The following is an 18,758-nucleotide window of genomic DNA, read 5'->3' on the forward strand; positions in this document are numbered from 1 at the left end:
CGGTACAGTCTATGCTACACTCATTCAAACTCGGATGTAATTTATCTCTTTTTACAGTACACCGGTGCAGTACAAGGTAAAGGGGAAAACACTATGAAAATCTTGTTATTTTCAGAAATCATTCTGGAACGAGAAGATACACAGATGAATGTGATCAAAGGACAAGTGAAACAATATAACAATATATTTTTAAGCCGCATTAACGAGAAGCTTTATCCTGTGTCCTTGACATTATAATATGCTGGATCCGTTTACATTTCGAAGCGTGGATTGCTCTAAACTATGGTAGTAACATAACTTCCGCACACATGGCCACAACAAACAAAGTAACTTTATTTAGCCACATTGATTCAGCATTTCTCTATCAAGCATTATCAAGAAAAAAAAACGCCTTATCAGAGGATCGTGAATCATTCATTCACATATTTACACAGTCTTAGTGCTGTTGTCGTATGGATAATTCTCCCCATGAGCAACTAGGTACAGAAAAAAACTCAGTTGCAATTTCAATACAAAACAATTATAACAGAATAATGCTTCCTGCAATGAAAAATTACTACCGATATTTGTTGCCATTTTAATCGATTGACAAAAGCTGCGACAGAAAATAAACGAATGTTTCCCTATGACAGCCAAATCGATTATTCAGAGCCAGCAAGCACGGGGATTTAGCAGAAATAATCTACCCAAGTGTTGTCATGTATGTACGAACCTACTCCGGACTGCAAACTACAAGTTCCTTTGTGATGAGATTTACTGGACCGTACCTTTCTATCAGTTTTTGCAGCTAGCTCCGACGATGACCTTTAATCTCCGTTTAACAGCGTACATTTAGGACACATTTAATAGGAGTCTTCACTACGTCGTTGTATTTTTCTACTGGCAGATTGAACTAGGCGCAGTTCTCATCGCCTCATTCCGACACTGCTTCCATCTTTTCCATTCACCAACAGCAGCAATTACAAACACGGCAGCCTTGAAGACTCGACAGGAATGTTTTCATAATCACTCGGGAGTGGATTCACTTTCAGTGTGTGCTCTTCACTTTTTTCATTTTGTTTGCTTCAATTTTTCACTTTCCTATCAATACTCGTACACAAAATTACGGCTATTGATAACTACGATTTTCAAGTTTTCTCACTTACCCCACAGGTAGAGAGGATCCCAAACATACAGATACCAATTACCACATGAATAATCCACTACTCTCACGGAACATCCAAAATGGGGCGCATCCAAAAAAAAACAAAACATTACACTAAATCCTTGACGGTCACTTCATAGTTTTTCAGGATAGCACACAAATTTGTTCACAATAAATTCACAGGGTAATTCTGCATCGTTATTTTCGTTTTTGCTCCGATGCAAGCAATCAGAAAGAGGTTTCACGACACCATCAGGAGACAATCGAACGGGAGGTACTCTTCTGCGCCTCGTCTTGCTTTTCAATGGTTTGTCACTTTGAATAGCAACATACAAAAAATGACGTATCGGGAAAAAAATGAATCAAACTGTCAGATATATAACTCCGACAAAATGGATCGCAATGTACACAGCAAAAAAAACACTAGAATGCACAACATGATTGCACACCAAAGTCCCAATTAGAAGGACTTTGATTGCACACATAATAATCCATTACCTATTAGAAGGTAATTTAAATTTGCATGCTCTCATTACGCTGCCGGAAACAAAAGGCGAGGAAGTGCATATTTTACCTAAAATTAATGAGAATCTGATTTCATTTTAAGTAAAATAAGGATGATTATTAGGGCTCTTAATCAAAATGTCAAAATTCATTTAGAGGAGAAATTCTGGTGAAACCGTTTTCACCTAATGTAGGGTTGACATTAGTGCTGGTTGCCATCTGCTGGTGCCAGCATGCTGGCAACCAGCACTCTACCAGCATAATGTAAACGCATGCCATCTGCTGGTGCCAGCTGCTGGCAAGCGTTTACATTATGCTGGTAGAGTGCTGGTTGCCAGCATGCTGGCACCAGCAGATGGCAACCAGCACTAATGTAAACTGGGCATAAACACGGTGCATACAGGTCAACTTTTCTCTTTTGTTTGTTCTCAACGGCTGTGCTGGATGATGGTTCGTCCAGAATTCCCCCCAAAGTTTATTTTGACAGTTGGCTTCTGAGCCCTAATCATATGTTTGTCAAGAACTTTAGTCGGCTTTGGGGGATGCTTAATTATTTTTTTACTCTTTCGTTTTTCGTTGGAGAAAGAAGAAACAGACTTAAAATTACCTACTGCTAGGGGCAAATCACTTGTGATGCATTTTTAAAAACCAACCAAAAATAGTATCGGCCAACTATACCACCAATTATTCGGTCGATTGTTGCACCGACTCTTATGGGAGTTTAACATGGGCGTCTGCCGACGCGACAACCAATTAAATATGACCGAGGAAATCTGTTGAAATCGGTCTATTTCAACCCATGATTTCAACCAATTAAATCGGTTTAAAATTGGAACCAGGTTTATACAGATTAAATCTGATTAAATCAGATAATTAATCGGTTGACCTCCAAGCGCCCGATTTCGTCGGTAGACTGGAAACTTTTGAACTGTCAAATTACATCGATAGAGCTCAAGTACAGAGAACAGACATCCATGTTCAAACAAATAAGTTTTTAATGCTTGTGCAAACATTTATATGAAAATCCGTTAAAACACTAGCACAGCCATTCCAGCAACCTCTGACGGCGAAGGTGTTTTTATCGCTGCTGACACATTTTTCAGAAAATAAAGTTTTCCTTTCGCTGCTCTTCAACACCTCAGCTGATGAAGAGAACAATTTTGGATATAGAAGTTCGTGCCCCAAGCGGACTGAGTTCGAGGAAATACGACCACAGGCATCACCCTGCAAGCGGCCCAACCTCAGGAAATGCCCTCAAAACTGGCAAACCCAGAGCTGGTTCATTCCGGTGACCTCCTGGCTGCAGGTGTCGCTGAACCCGACAAAGACGTTCACTTCGGAGTGTTCAAAATTCAAAAAATGTTTGAAGCGATGGCTGGCTCGATAAGGGATCTCTTGGGCTCGATTGAAAGCAACATCAACTACAACTGGAACCCAGAAAATTGTGAGTATTCTGTGTGTGGGAGTCAATGCCGCCATCACGAGAGATGCAGATGACAGCATTCTGGATGATCTTATTACACGTGAGTCAGATTTATTTGCCATTTTCTAACAGATTATTTCTGAAATTAGTTGGTTCGTTCGTTAGTATTATTGTTGCAGTTGAGAGCTGGAGGGTCCGCCCGGCGACAGTCGTTTTTTCGCTTGTTTAGGAGGTAGTGCGCATTATAGCGCATCATTGCACGAATTATGCGCACTACCTCCGACGCGATTCCCTTCCTTAGAATAAGAGAAAGTACGATTGTCGCTGGTCAAATTTTTCAGTTTTTAGAAGCAGCCAGAATAGTTCGGAAAAACATCTGGATTTCTCGGCCGCGAATTAAGAGCGAGTAAAGGCGCTTTAACCAAGGCTTATTAGCCAGGGTAAGGTGTAAATACCTCTGTCCCATCCCAAAGGACCAAAGGAGTGACATTAACCTTCTTAACCAAGTCACTCCCAACGATTTATTATACCCCCTTCAAACTGAAACGGTTGGTACGGTTGTCCTCGTTTCTTCCTCCTTTAGGATTCAAAACAATTCGTTAATTAACTTATTCATTAAATGAATAATTTAATTGTCGTCTAATTTTGAAAACATCTTCAATCCCAACTCTGCACAGTAGGCCTGGCCGTTTTAATATTTGCGACATATGAAAATATACTTCAAATATTAATATTGACAAGAAAAACACTACAGAATAACTGCAGTGTTTTCTAGGATGCTTTTCAATACTGGCTGTGTAAGGATTCGAATAGAATAGAATAGAATAGCACAGCCATTCCAGCCTATCCCAAATTAGAGAAATGACTATGTCGGCCAATTTTAAATCTCTAGGTGATCAACTGTCAATGGTGTCAATGGTTAAATGAAATGGTGACAGTTGCGCATTTGGTGTTGGTTTATCTCTCTTCATCTTATGTTCTGTCAACAATATTTTTTGCTCTATTAATGCGAACAGAAGATCTTGTCCGACGAGCATTTTTGATGGGTCCGACTCATTTGATGTTAAATCGAATCGATGATTTTGTCGGACACGCCCACCCGAGTAACGACAGAAGAAATAAACAAGAAACAATCAGCTGATCAGAAACGTCTCATGGACACGGCGAATTGGGTGGCAAACAAACCGCTTGGATGGCGGTAGTTTAAAAATACGAGATCTCAGTGTGCGTATTTTAAACGTCAGATAACTCAATGGCAATCAATAGACTTTTCTACAGCTCGTGTACATACACGTCACATGAGTGACACAAATACTACATCACGATCTGTTGGAAAATAATAAACAAAAACGACAATTCCATATCAACTTTTGAATAGGGCTAATAAGATTTGTAAACAAACTTTTGTTTTGCTAATTTCTCTTATTTTGTTATAATTTCAACACAGGAAACATTTGAAATTGATTCTACTAAGGGTAAAGATGTTGATTCATGTGTATTTTTCATGAAATTCAGCTCGGCAGCGGAGTAATGAGCGAAATAAGTTTGTTTACAAAAATCTCATTAGCCCTTTTGAAGAATTAATATTGAATTACAATTTAACCGCCCTGACTGTACGTCTAATTTGTGTAAAAACACGTTATTGGCAATTTATCGTTAGCGTGTGTTATACCGACATTTTTCTTGAATGTGTTTGTGAGTAAAACTCAAAAAATACATCTGTCATCGAGACCGAGCCTCGCTGAGAAACTACCTGATTGTGTTTCCAAGCCACTAGTTCCAGACCTTAATCAGTTAAAAAAGACCGTTTTAAACCAACAAAATCATTCAAGTAAGTAAATCCAAAATTCTTTATTGTTTATCGCAATAAACTTGCAAAATATGTTCTATAGTAACATTAAAATAAAACCATAAACTTGTTATATGTTTCATAATTCCCATATTGATTATTCACGTTCAAACAGACCATAATGGATCCCAATGATTACCCCAGCGACAGCGATGAAAGTGACGAAGATTTCCGACCTGGCCATGATTGTAATTCCGGAAGTGAAATAGAATCTGACGATGCTGTCGATGATCAGCATGTGAACGGCGATGACGAACCATCTGAAAGTGGCAAGAAACGTAAACGGAAGGCGGGAAAAACAGCAAAGAAAAAGGCGAAGTCTGAAAGTAAGCCTTTGGTAGCAGAAAACATTGTCCCTGTAGAAGATGAATTGGACGAAGAAGAGGAAAAGCGAAAAACAGATGCCTTGTGGGCAGATTTCCTTGCTGGTACCGGAAGCTCTAACAGCTCTTCGACTAGTTTGCCGAAAGAAAGTAGTACCACCAAGCCTGTCGAAACTGTAAAAACCGTTACTAAAATATTCGAATTTGCTGGGGAGGCAGTAGAAGTAACTAAAAACATCACAGTTTCAAAGGAAGAAAAAGTATTGCCCAAACCTGCACTAGCGTCAGTCTCGTCGAATTTAAGAGGTGGCCCACCGCGGCCACTATTAGGTCGTCCGTCTGGCGGTGGTCTTGGATCAGTATTAAATCAAATTGGGAAGAAAAATAAGCTTAGCACTTTGGAAAAGACTAAGCTTGATTGGAACAGTTTCAAGCGCACTGAAGGAATCGAAGAGGAATTACAAACACACAACAAAGGGAAGAATGGATATCTAGAAAAACAAGATTTCCTAGAGCGGGCAGACTTGCGACAATTTGAGATTGAAAAATCTATTCGACAAACGAGTAGAAGTAATCGATAGGGCGCTTGCTACGTTCCATGATTAGCCTTAGCTTTCCAGTGTTACTCAAAGCTTTTTGGTTTTTTTTAACCAACTAAGAAAATACACAGGACTGTAACCACAAACATTGATAATCAAATTGTATCTATTATAATCCACATAACTTGCTTAGTTTATCCTTATTGATATGAGCTTCGTAACACAAGTGTAATTAAAAAATATGAAAAGGACCTAAAATTCTGTATCACTACGATATCACAAGAATGCATTTTGATTGTTACAACATTTTATTCCCATAATAAACAAAACCATTAGTATAATTATTATTTCAATTCTAAAATATACTGGTTGCGGTCGTCGTGGATTGCCATATCCAATATAAATTATAAAATACTCCGAGATACAACAGAAATCAAAATATTTTTTCCAAAATAGTTGTAAGTTGCTACTTGCAGATGTAAGCTAAAAACGACGTTTATATTTCTTACTGAGAGACGAATAGTTTGAAGCAAAAAATGCTGTATTTCTCATTTGAAGATTTTTCTCGTGTCCATTTGAAGGAGATAAGTATTGTTAGTATATCCAACTGTAGAGCAACTTGAACTTTCGTCAGTATTTTATTAAATTGTGGTTATATGGTTCCTTCTACCATTGATAACTGACACAAGCTATGTTTTTGATGTAAATATGTTGGAAAAACAAGCTCTCCCCAAGATTGATTAGTTCGACGGTATTGCAAACATTATCAAGCATATTGAGTGGATGGGTGCTACAGATCATCTGACAGAAAATTGCTTTAAGATGGTTATTGCATTACGCCGCGATAGTGGTGCATCGAGGAGACCGAGAGGGTTTATGTGCCTTTTTTATGTTCTATGTATTTTTCATATTCTGCACCTGCGCATACCAACGATCAACCACTAGTCTGTGCGCGGTGACGTAGCTGACTGGCGGGTTGTTTGCAATTGACTTTTGCTGTGTACGGCAAACAAACATTGTTCCACAATTTGATGACGGTATTCATGGAAGGGGCTCACAGTGAGAGTCATTGTGTGTCCATTTATCGGTCGACTTCGTTATCGTGCATAGACAAATTAAATTAATTTAATAAATACATAAGTAGAAACCTATTAGTTGTCGATTTGTAATAATAGTAGTTTTCCGTACTAGTGTACAATTGTTATGTGCTAGTCGTATGTCTATCTGTAAAAGTTCATTTCAAAGTGAAAAATTGTCCAGAGTTGATCTATTTTCCCCTCGGATAAAGCATTGCGTTCAGCCGTGTAGTTGATTTGGATGGTATATTTAATACACAGACCACAAAGTAATCCACCTAGCAGTGAGATAATTCATATAATTAATATTCATATTATACTCGTGGAGCACCGAGAGTAACTGTTTACGAGACACCTAGTCCAGCTGCATTGCATATATCCCATGTAATGTCGTCTCTTCGATCACCGGGACGGACACTTGCCGCCAGCTGTGAGGAAGCCCTTAATCCCCCCACCACAGTCGAACCCTTCCTGCCAGCGACCAGCAGCTGACCCGGTCTTGTGGTGGAGATGGGACGAGGGGTCTTCCGCAAACCTACCTCAGGCAAGTACAATGCATCTGTGAGCTCTTCCTTGCCTCAAAGCTCTTCGATTTCCAGCATTGGTCAACGAGGGGCTAAACTGCTGCTAACCTACCAAAATATTGGTGGTATTAATTCAATCGTTGAGCAATACCGTCTTGCAGTCTCCGATAAGAGTTTTGACATGATTGTCTTCGTCGAAACATGGTTGAATGATGACATTTTTTCCAGTCAGGTGTTCGGTACTGAATACGAGGTGTTTCGCTGTGACCGGATCCCTAGCAACAGCCGAAAATCCACCGGAGGCGGCGTATTAGTAGCTGTTAAAACCAGCTAGAAGGCAAGAATCGTCGAGAATACTTCTTGGGTTTGTCTAGAGCAGGTTTGGACGATTATCGAGCTTGGCGACCGTAAGTTGTACTTGTGTGCGTTGTATGTTCCGCCCGACCGCGCTCGTGATACCGAATACGTTGAAGCACACTGCAGCTCAGTTTTTACTATCCTCGAAGATGCTAACGCTGTTGATGAGATCATGGTACTAGGAGATTTTAATCTTCCTAGCATTTCATGGAAATCTTCCCGTAATGGATTTCATTTCTTTATCCGGATTCGGACCATTCCGTTCTCCACCCATGTGCAGTGAGGCTACTTGACAGCTATAACTGAGCCACGTTACTACAAATCAATCCTATTGCCATTGCCAATAGCCGCCATCTCGATCTTTGTTTTATCAGCGATCAGGTATCCGCCACATCAATAGTGACGGCTTCCTCTCCCCTAGTAAAACCAGTGGCACATCATCCTCCACTGATCGCCACGATTGATAGCTCTGTGGTGCATGACTTCGATATATTACCGCTTTCTGTCTCCTACAATTTCCGTAAAGCTGATCATCGCAGCATCGCAGACCTTCTTTCCACCATCGATTGCAAAAAAATATTCTGGATCCCGCAGATGTCGAAACCGCAGTTCAAACCTTTTCAAACGTTCTGGTGAACGCTATTGACAGGCACGTTCCAAAGAAAGTCCACCATCGACAAACCGGCCCTCCATGGCAAACGAGTACACTGCGACGGCTGAAGTCTATAAAGAGAGCTGCCCTGCGGAGGTTTACCAAGTATCTCACAATATCACTCAGAGACTATTACGTCAGTCTCAACCATGCGTACAAACGAGCCAGTCAACACTGTTTCTATCGATATCAGCAAAATATTCAGCGTAATCTCAAGTCGCATCCTAAACGTTTCTGGAAATATGTGAACGAGCAGCGCAAGGAATCAGACCTGCCGTCGAAGTTTTGGTTGATCCGCTTCTTCAGAACATCTATTACTAGAGGTATTTTTCCATCTAGCTGGAAATCAGCGAACATGTTCCCAGTTCATAAAAAGGGCAATAAGCGAGACGTCAATAATTACCGTGGGATAACTTCATTGAGTGCTGTCTCGAAGTTGTTCGAGCTGGTGATTATGGAACCTCTTCAGGCTCACTATAAGCAGTACCTAAGTGACGATCAACATGGCTTCACGTCCGGGCGGTCAACTGCATCTAACCTGTTATGCTTAACATCCTACATAACAGAGAGTATGGAACGTCGCGCTCAAACTGACGTCGTTTACACTGACTTATCTGTCGTTTTTGATAAGCTAAACCACGATATCACAATAGCAAAAATGAAGAGATTTGGAATAAATGGTAGTGTTCTGCAGTGGTTTCGATCTTACCTCACAGACCGAGAGATATCGGTTGTCATAGAAGATTGCCACTTTTACGTCAGGAATACCTCAAGGAAGCCACTTAGGACCGTTGATGTTTCTGATATACTTCAATGATGTACATCTAATTCTGAAGACTCCCCGATTGTCCTTCGCGGATGATCTCAAGATTTTTCGCATAATTCGTAAAATTGAAGATTGCAGATTTCTCCAACAGCAGCTTCAAGCCTTTGCTGACTGGTGTACCATGAACCGCATGTATGTAAACCCAAAGAAGTGCTCGGTAATATCATTTTCACGGAAAAAGGATTCGATCTATTTTAAGTACCGTCTTCTAGAAACAGAAATCGATCGCGTCAGTCACGTGAAGGACCTGGGAGTGATTCTGGATTCTCAACTTACGTTCAAACAACACGTCTCCTATGCAGTCGGTAAAGTGTCTCGAGCGCTAGGATGCATCTTCAGGATAGCCAAAAATTTTACAGACGTTTATTGTCTCACATCGCTGTACTGCGCTTTATCCCGATCAATCCTAGAATATTGTCCTGAAGTGTGGAGCCCAAACTACAATAACGGCGTTGAGAGAATTGAAAGCGCACAGCGTCGCTTTTTACGTTTCGCGCTCCGTAGATTGCCGTGGAGAGATCCTGTCCGATTACCTAGCTATGAAAACCGGTGTCAGCTGATTCAACTGGAACCCCTTTATGTTCGAAGGAATACAGCAAGAGCTTTGTTCATCGCCGACACTTTGCAAGGTCATATAGATGCCCCAGCTATATTGGAACAAATCAATATAAATGTCGCACCACGAACATTACGCAACAAAATTATGCTTCGATTACCGTTCAGACCAGCCCCCTGTCAAGGACGACGTCTCTGTACAGCCAGCATCACTGCCATGAAAATCAAAACATAAATTTTGAATCGAATGTTTAAAAGCTGTAATTAGTTACTAAATGTTGATTTTCTGAATAAGATGGTATTATATCATCCCACAAGATGCAAAACTTCGTGTGGAATGCTTGAATATCGTGTATAGTGCCGAACATAATTCTTTGTTTGGGGCTTTATAGCTATAACGCCCCATATATGTTGGTCGCTGTCAAACTCCATATGATGGTATAGGGTTGCCAGGAGGCTGGTTCAGACGCACTAACTATAGTACAGTCGTGATTCGTTGGTTGGGCCACAGCCTTATCCAACTAACGAATTTGATTCGCTAGTTGGACCGACTGACAAATGTCAAAAACTCTCCAAAGGAGATGTTGGCAGTGTAAATGCATCTGTTCACATCTCTAAATACTGTCAGATTGAGTAAGTAAGTAAATTTGACATGGGATTTGGCGTTCAGATGCTTTTTAGTTGGACACTGGTCCAACTAGCGGAGATCCAACTAAAAAGCGGTCCAGATAAAAAATGTCCAACCAGCGAATCACGACTGTATGCATGGAGCCATCACTGGTCTACAAAGGTTTTTCAACCAGGGTGCTTCAGCTTGCGATTTCAACGTGTCTAGACAAACTCTGCGTCAGCGATTTTCTAGACTTTTTAATGGATCTTTTAACCACATTTGACTTTTTTATCATTTTGTGAATTATTCCCGGTCAAAAGAGGCAAGTTGCTGGCTAGCGGGGGGCTATTTGTCAACTCGGATGCGCTAATTGACCTTCAATTTGCCATCAAATTGCTGGCTATTTCAAATGCAACATTTGGGCGATTTGCCGCCGTCATTTTTTAGCCGCTCTACCCGCCCTTAAATCGCCCAGGGAACGCGCCATTTAATCGCCCTTAATTGCCTAATATGAAAATTACAAATAATACTTATTTTCGGATTCATTATCTACTCACATAAACTTATCACTACACTAGGTAATCATCACCAAACTATAGGAAGAATCAATGGTGAAATTGGCATTGGCACCAAAACTTACCACAATCTGACTTTTATTAAGAGTTTAGGTCAGAGATCTTGTTCCACTATATTTACACACGATTCCACAATTTCCCACATTCGTTGGCTAAATGAAGTGCACTAGACAAACAAAATACAAGCGAGAACACGCCAATTGTTTAAAAAACTATTTTAAGCTTAAGCCAAACATGAACCGCCATGTTTGAAAAACGCAAAAACAACGAAGTCTTTTTCAGCCGCCAGAAAATTTGTCTAAGAGTGTTGAAATCGTCTTTAAATCGCATTCGCAAATTGCATTTGTTCTTAGGGGCAATTATCACAGGCGAGTTGAGTTAAACGTCAAACCACAGACTAACAGACATAACACTATGAGGGAATTTCCTCAAAAAACATCGATCCGACCATTTTCCCAGAATACTAGCTCCACCTTTTATTCACGGTCCCAAACACTCATTTACTGGTGAGCTACCCCTCAGGTTTGGGAGCAATTTTTCACTAGTGGTCTATCCCCCATATACTTGTTCATATGTCAGTGGTGCCATAATTTCAAATGTGGCCACAGTCCCAACTACAAATATATTTAAAATGACTGTTAAAGCGGGCGAAGCTTTGTTTTTAAGTGTTATGTCTGTTAGTCTGTGGTCAAACTGTTTAAATCGCCTGACCATGTTCGTCCGCATTTTTTGACCGGGTTGTATGACCACTATTTTTGTATATATGACTTCAATGTTAGTAATAAGTTTATTATTAAGACCAACACCATTGGGGCTTTGGTATGTCTGTTGGTGTACAGTCATGATTCGCTGGTTGGACACTTATTAACTGGACCGCTTTTTAGTTGGACCTCCGCTAGTTGGACCATTGTCCAACTAAAAAAACATCTGAATGTCAAAATCTTATGTCAAATTTACTTTGACAATCATTTTGACAATTATTAGAGACGTGAATAGATGCAATTACGCTCCTAACATCTCCTTTGGAGAGTTTTTGACACCTGTCAGTCGGTCCAACTAACGAATCAAATTCGTTAGTTGGACAGAGATGTGGCCCAACCAGCGAATCACGACTGTATAAGACTAATAAAGACTACACTGAGAAACAAAAATATGCATAGTTAGCATACTTATCTCGTTTATTATTCTCGTCTTTTTTCTTATGTTGTCATTATCTCGTTTATTATTCTCGTCTTTTTTCTTATGTTGTCATTTTTATGCATTTTTATGCATATACTTCTAGTAAGCATTCAATGAATGGATAGAGCGAATATGTCCAAAGCATAAAATTTACAGCAGAAGAAACGAGAGCCAGATAGAAAAGTATGCTATCGATGCATAAATAAAATTCTGCGTGTGGGGATATCCCTTCGAACCCAGTAAATGAAAAAGCGGCTAGACGGGTTAACTACAGATACTTTATACACAGACTAGCGAAGTGTCAAAAATTGCAGCCAAACGGACTGTCAAAAAGTGCAGCCAAACGAGCATGAAGGTTTTGAGAGGGGAAGTGCAAGAGAAAGCCCATGTAAAGCTTATGGGAGCTTCCGTGATGCCAGTTTACATTCATGGTTGCTAGTTTTACTGTTTTTCTCTCCGCTAGTCTGTTATATGAAGTGTCTGTAGGTTAAACTAGATGCTGGCGATTGGTAGGCTATTGAAACTTTGTTCTAGGCTACCCGCCGTAACTTGCTGTTTACTGTAAAAGTAGTGTGGGAAACGTTGCACTATGGGAAACGTTGCACTGAGTGTTTATATACACTATAATAAAGGAAATCCTTGGGTCTGTCAGAAAAATAATCGACTTAACTAGGTAATTGGACGTTTGAAGACGAAACTTTAAAAAAAGGCATTCCACGTGCGTTTTTAAAACTTTTCGTAACTTTTATTGAATTTTGAACGAAACATGTTCAAGGATGCCATTTCAAAGATTCTTCTAACGTATAGCGAAGGTTTTAGTTGCCCATATTTGCTCTATGCTGAGAACTTTTCAATTGAAGTTTCAATAGCAGATACACATACTATTAGTAATATTTTTCAAAGAAAAAGAAAGAGACTACATCGTCATCGACTGAATCAGAGCTTTTATCCCAAGTAAACAAAAGTTCGGATAAGAGGGCATTTTTTGGCTTAAGCAGCTAAGAAGAAGTTCTCGAATAGCATTCTAAGCAGCTCAGTTTTTAAGTAATTATACACACTTTAAAGTTGCCATTATACAAGCGAGTAGCCTTCTAAGGAGCTTAGAAGGAGAACTTTGAAGTTCATATTCGAACTGTAAATAACTCGGGCCAATGCGTAGCTTCTGTATAGCATTCTCTGCAGCTTAAAGAGACACTTCTAAGAAATACGGCGCATAAAAATATGTTTCATATCTTCCAGTGTACAATGAAGGAGACACAACATACTCCAGTACTTATGCTCCCACAATCCTATCCCACCTTTCCCGTTCCAGATTGCTGGTTTGTTATGTATGAATTCAATTAGGGTTTTTTTTATTATTAATTACGTTGAAGAAAATTCACCTGCATGAAGACTTGAACCCGGAACACTTGCGTGGAAACCAATCCTCGAACCACTACGCCATCTGAAATATAGATCGGTGATGCGTTGTTCGCCTACACATTATTTCATCACAGTTGAGTGCAGAATCCGCAGTGAAAATTTCAATACGTCTGTCACTTGAAGCGCTGGAAATTCCCAAACGTCAATCTGGATGTGGATGGGTCGTTTTCAGCGTAACTGAAGTTTTTTTCAAACAGGTAAGATTATTAACTAGTGAGAATATTTCATGTAACTATATTAGTAATATTTAGTTCAAGATATGCCGTTCACTGTTTTCCAGACTGTAGACGCCAGAGGGAGGAAAGAGCTTTCGATTGTCCCTGACAAATGGGTTGATTCGTCTACTAGAGGTGATATTTTAATGTGGTCAAACGGGACCACCATTTCTGAACAAGAAAAGCTGATTAGAGATGAAAATGCGCCCAGAAAATCTTGGTACAAGTCCAAATGTCATGTAAAACGTGTAAATATCTTATGATCAAGCTGTTCAAATCGTAGATGAGATGTCGGGCGATTCATCATCTGATTTTAGTGCTATTGCTCGAAAAAAGAAGAAAATCAGTAAAACGAGCCCATGTGTCATCAGCAATTTCATGCACAAAAAGATGCATTCATGATAACGATTCCGGAAAATTGGCCCCTAGAAGTATCGCCTCCTACAATGACCCAATGAACTAAAATAGATGCGCCCACTATGTCAAGCAATACAAATCCGAAAAACGCAAACAAAAAATCTAACCTAAAATTTATGGCACCGCTTCCGAAACCAGCTGTTGTGTTTAAAAACACAGAAGCAGGCAATCGTGGCTTCGGAAAGTTCTGTTGCACAATATCCACCATCTGAGCCCATTGCTCTAAATGTATCTAGCACGTCCATGTCACAATCTCTTATCCCCGTAGCTACTGCAACATTGCAGCCAATTAATTTACCGCCTTCACCACATTTTGACCAACCGTATTGAGTTTGACCCTAACGAGCTGCCGGAAGCAATTACACTAACGTCAAACTCATCACCTGCTTCTGAACTTTCAATGCTGCAATGCTTGACCTATACGCAGCAATTAATTGATATGCAACACAAGTCTGATGCCATGATAACTACCCGAATTATGTCTCTGGAGAAACGAATCGCACATCTGTCAACCCAAATCGAGGTCAATAATAGGTCAATAATTTCATATGATTTCAACAAGCAGACAATGTACTTGTATGACAGGTGGGAGTGTTTTGAAGTGGTTTTAGTGGAGGTAACAACATAAAATCGTGTATTGGACATTTTACAATGATTCTCCTTAACCCCGCAAAACCACGTGGTTGGCAGCAGAGGGTTAAGTTGTTTGGAAGAGATGACAATCATTATATGATAACTAAAAATATAAAATTGTTCTATAAATTGCAAAGTTATTGCCGTGTTAACCTGAAAATTTGTAATTTCATTCATATAGGAACAATCATTGAAATTATGTCAATAGACCTTTCTCGTCCTACCTAACCCCCTTTTTTCTTATTTTTATTCAAAAGACTACACATTTTTAAGAATATTACCGTTGAAATGAGACTATTTGGAGCTATCGTGATTTTTTAATGGATTTTTTAAATTTGAAAAATGCAAGAATGTTGAGTATTTTTTTCACCTTTGCAAGAATGGTGGGACTCAAAATGTGTGTTTGGGCAACACTGTGTTGTATATTTTTGCTTGAGTTCCTGGCAACGCGGCAAATGAAGTGGTGAGTGGCGGTACAAAGTTCATTGGTTATGTAAACAAACTAAAGTGAACCTCTCGGTGGAGAACATTGCATGATAATGTTTAACCTCACTTTTTTGACAGTTCAGAGAGATTGTTTACATGGTCTTGGAATTTTTGTTGATTCGATCATAGTATGAGAAACTTGGTTTGGTTCGCTGCCAAATGTTAACACTTTCCAAACAAGGTCGCTCAGCTGTAATTTTTTATTTGATGTCGGCATCCGGAGCATCATACATTGTTTCGATAAATTTAACATTTTTACTTTTCTTGTACATGATTCATTGAAGAAGTAAGAAATTTCTAGCCAAGCATTTGAAAAAGGCCTACTGCCAAATGCAAACAAATCGAATTTTCATGTTCTCTATTGAAATCCTGGGACAAAACCTGTGGATAGATGTTTTCTTTTTTTCTGTTCATTTGATCTCTTGTCTTGCATAGCCACTCTTTCTTCCTCACATATTTTAAATGGACTGGCTACATTTGACGATTCCCTTTGGCTGCATTTGACAGCTCCCCCTGGCTGCAATTGACATTAGGTTTTTTCCGTATCCACACGTCACCTCCCAGTTAAAAACTATCTATCTGGCCCTGTGCATAAACATAACGCAACAATGGATTATGAAGAATTTTGATAATGATTTTATAACAAATTATCAAAGGGCCCGGCTGATATAAAAGTGCTAACTAGCAATACGTTTATTATAAAATGATAATAAAGGATTATTGTAACTGATTCCAAAAGGATTATAAAGGCAGTGAAATACGTACTCAATGAATTAAAGGGAGTTCCTGATGTAAACAATGTGCACAATCAAACTAAATAAAACAGTATTAAATTTTTAAATAGAATTATAATGAATTCGACCAAAACTTCTTTTGCTTTTCTCAAGGTTTACGTTTGGCAGTTAGACCCTTTTCAAATGTTTCAAATGTTTGGGTTGAATTTAGCCAGTAGCAGACTGCTTCGGTTCAGCAATACGCTCCGGTATCGGACGAAGCTAGCACTCCGGCAGGACGAAGGTTTCAATGAGGGGCTCAGGCATAAGTAGCAGAGTCCTTGCACTTACTGCTTGTCGAGTGACCAATTCCGACGAAACCACTGCCGCTCTCGCCAAGTTTGATCACCGCCATAAGTGTGACGTCAGCGGTATAGTGCCAGGAATAGTCGAGAAGAGTGCCAGGACTGACTTGCCGAGAGCTACAAGATTAAATAGCAGGGCGTTTTTAAAGTGACCGTAGTATAACGTAGAGGCTTTAGGCAGATGATTTATTTAGCAGAATAAGATAGCAAAATTACCCAAAACAAGATCTGGCTGCTGAAGTGAATCCACACACATCATCACCTACAGAGGCAAGCAATATTGGAACGCAGCGAAATTCCTCACAATGAATTGATCTCGTTAGATGAAATTCCAGGAAGTACAATTTTCATAGCATAATTTTATCGACCGAAATTGTAGTTCTCAGTCGAGAGAGAGACTGATAGAGTAACAGAAGCTAGAAATTTTCTTTCGAAAGCTAGCAGCGGTTTCGCGTATCCTGCGCTAAGTAGAGAGCGTTAAGACAGATCTCTGAAGCATGTCAAGTGCTATCAGATGAGAAAAAACGTCGCATCTATGACCAGTACGACAAGGACTGTCTGCTGACCGACGGTTCCGTTCCGTACCACCATAACACACGGCACCGGCGACACATATATTCACAACATACTAATTACTTATCCTTCCGAAAAAGTAAATAAATTAACTATGAAATTAATCATTCGCTGCCTAGTTATTTCGCGCCAATTTGAACAAGACAGCAGTTGTAGATAGCTTTATTGCGGTGCCAAAATGATGGCAACTCGGAATATAATATAAATTTACATATAATTTCTCCTCCCTGATATTCTTCCAGAATGTATAATGCTCTGCATTATTATCACTCCTATCAAATCCTTCTTACTCCTTATTGTCAGTGCCGAGCACTATTTTGTAAATCTAAACGGCTAAATCAACGACAATGCGATAATCTACGAAACTTTTCCTGTAATGGAACTTGAACACGAATAATAAATAATTGTTCCATTCGAAAGTGATAACCTTGTTGTCCTCATGTTTGCAGCTATCATACGCTGGTAGGCATTCTGACCAATGGAAACGTTCTTCGAAATGGGCATTGAACGATCAAAATCATTTCAACAACTTATCATTGACCGAATTCGTTACCTATAAAGTTCAGGTAAACTTCACCACCTAAAAATGAGTAATCAATCGGATCATCTTGTTAGGACTTAACCCACGAGTAAACAAACAAATGTGTACAAATCCTTATCCATCATCCAGAAAGCAATCGTTTTATAGCCCAATGCTTGATCTTGCGATTCAGCATATGCCACCCTCTTCAGTTGATATTCTTTCAAAGAGCATCGAAAGTATTCAAGTAATGTAAATTTTAAAGTCCATGTAAACAAGTCTTAGGTAAACAAGCACACCGAACTGTCAGAAAAGTGAGGTTATACATTTTCATACAATGCTTTATGTTTTTGACAGGTATATGAATGAATCATTTCAGCATCAGTGATGCCAGGTCTATTTAAACAATAGCCTGCAGTAAAAATATAAAAGTCTGCAGATTGCTACAAAAATCTTCAATAAATTTGACGTAGAAATGTAGTATGTATATAATTTAAATGATCAAAAATGTCGAAGGCTGGTATAAATTGGCTGGCATAGGCTTTGTTCTGCTAAATATTTGTAATCTGCAAAAGATCTGCGGTGAAAATGCAAAATCTGCAGATTTACTAATATATATGCAGATCTGGCATCCTTTTAGTATTCCCCACAGGAAATTCATCCAAATGGTGTAAAAATACGGGGAAACAAGGCAAGATAGGTATTCAGAATATGGGGTTAAATGAGCAGCTTGCACTATTTTTGATTTTTTCAATAGTTAGAGGTACCAAATCATCGCGGCAATAGGCAGTAACGAATCGGGGATAAAAAGGGAAGCATCCTATCATATATAAATTTTTGACGAGAAAGGTCTATTTATGCTTTGCAAGATTTGAAATAACCTCGAAATGTGGTCACGAAACCCCTGTTATGTCATATACATTACCATTACCAAAATAGTTTCGCAAAAAATGTGATTAGTGACAGCTTCTATGTCAAATGCTGTTACCGAGAGGAATCTGGAACTGTGGCATTTCTGTTTTCGTACACATGTAAAGATTTATGCCGAAAGATAAGCATTTCTGAACTCAATAAATTGATAGTCATTTTCAATGTAAAATCGTATACTGAATCCAGAATCCAAAAAAATTACCGTAGAACAGTTTTCGACTTAGAGTGAAGAAATAAATTTCATCTTTAAAATAAAATGTACGTTTAGTAAAGCACAATTATCTACGGTTAAAGTACATAGACATGGAATATTATTATGTTAAAGTTAGAATAATTGCATGTATTTTT

The 18,758-nt window shown here is 39.2% G+C and overlaps 2 protein-coding genes across 4 annotated transcripts in view; one reads left to right on the plus strand and one right to left on the minus strand.

Annotated features, from left to right (window-relative positions):
- The window catches only part of LOC131688987 (transmembrane protein 170A), a 31,028-nt gene extending 29,574 nt beyond the window's left edge, over positions 1 to 1,454 (minus strand). Inside the window, exons 1-2 of one of the 3 annotated variants that reach the window (XM_058973696.1) lie at positions 1,146 to 1,454; positions 768 to 1,080 (exon numbers count right to left, since the gene is read on the minus strand). The gene's annotated coding sequence lies outside the window, so the exon portion shown is untranslated. Of the gene's footprint in view, positions 1 to 712 lie in introns of all 3 variants that reach the window. The other 2 variants (XM_058973694.1, XM_058973695.1) reach the window with 2 other exon arrangements.
- A 3,316-nt stretch (positions 1,455 to 4,770) lies between these two features.
- On the plus strand, positions 4,771 to 6,040 carry LOC131692627 (craniofacial development protein 1). Its single transcript, XM_058979784.1, has 2 exons — positions 4,771 to 4,902; positions 5,036 to 6,040. Exon 2 carries the CDS (start codon positions 5,042 to 5,044, stop codon positions 5,822 to 5,824), a length of 783 nt encoding a protein of 260 aa, XP_058835767.1. The 5' UTR covers positions 4,771 to 4,902; positions 5,036 to 5,041; the 3' UTR covers positions 5,825 to 6,040.
- Positions 6,041 to 18,758: the final 12,718 nt, after the last annotated feature.

The sequence above is a fragment of the Topomyia yanbarensis genome, chromosome 3 (assembly GCF_030247195.1).
Source record: "Topomyia yanbarensis strain Yona2022 chromosome 3, ASM3024719v1, whole genome shotgun sequence".
Taxonomy (NCBI): domain Eukaryota; kingdom Metazoa; phylum Arthropoda; class Insecta; order Diptera; family Culicidae; genus Topomyia; species Topomyia yanbarensis.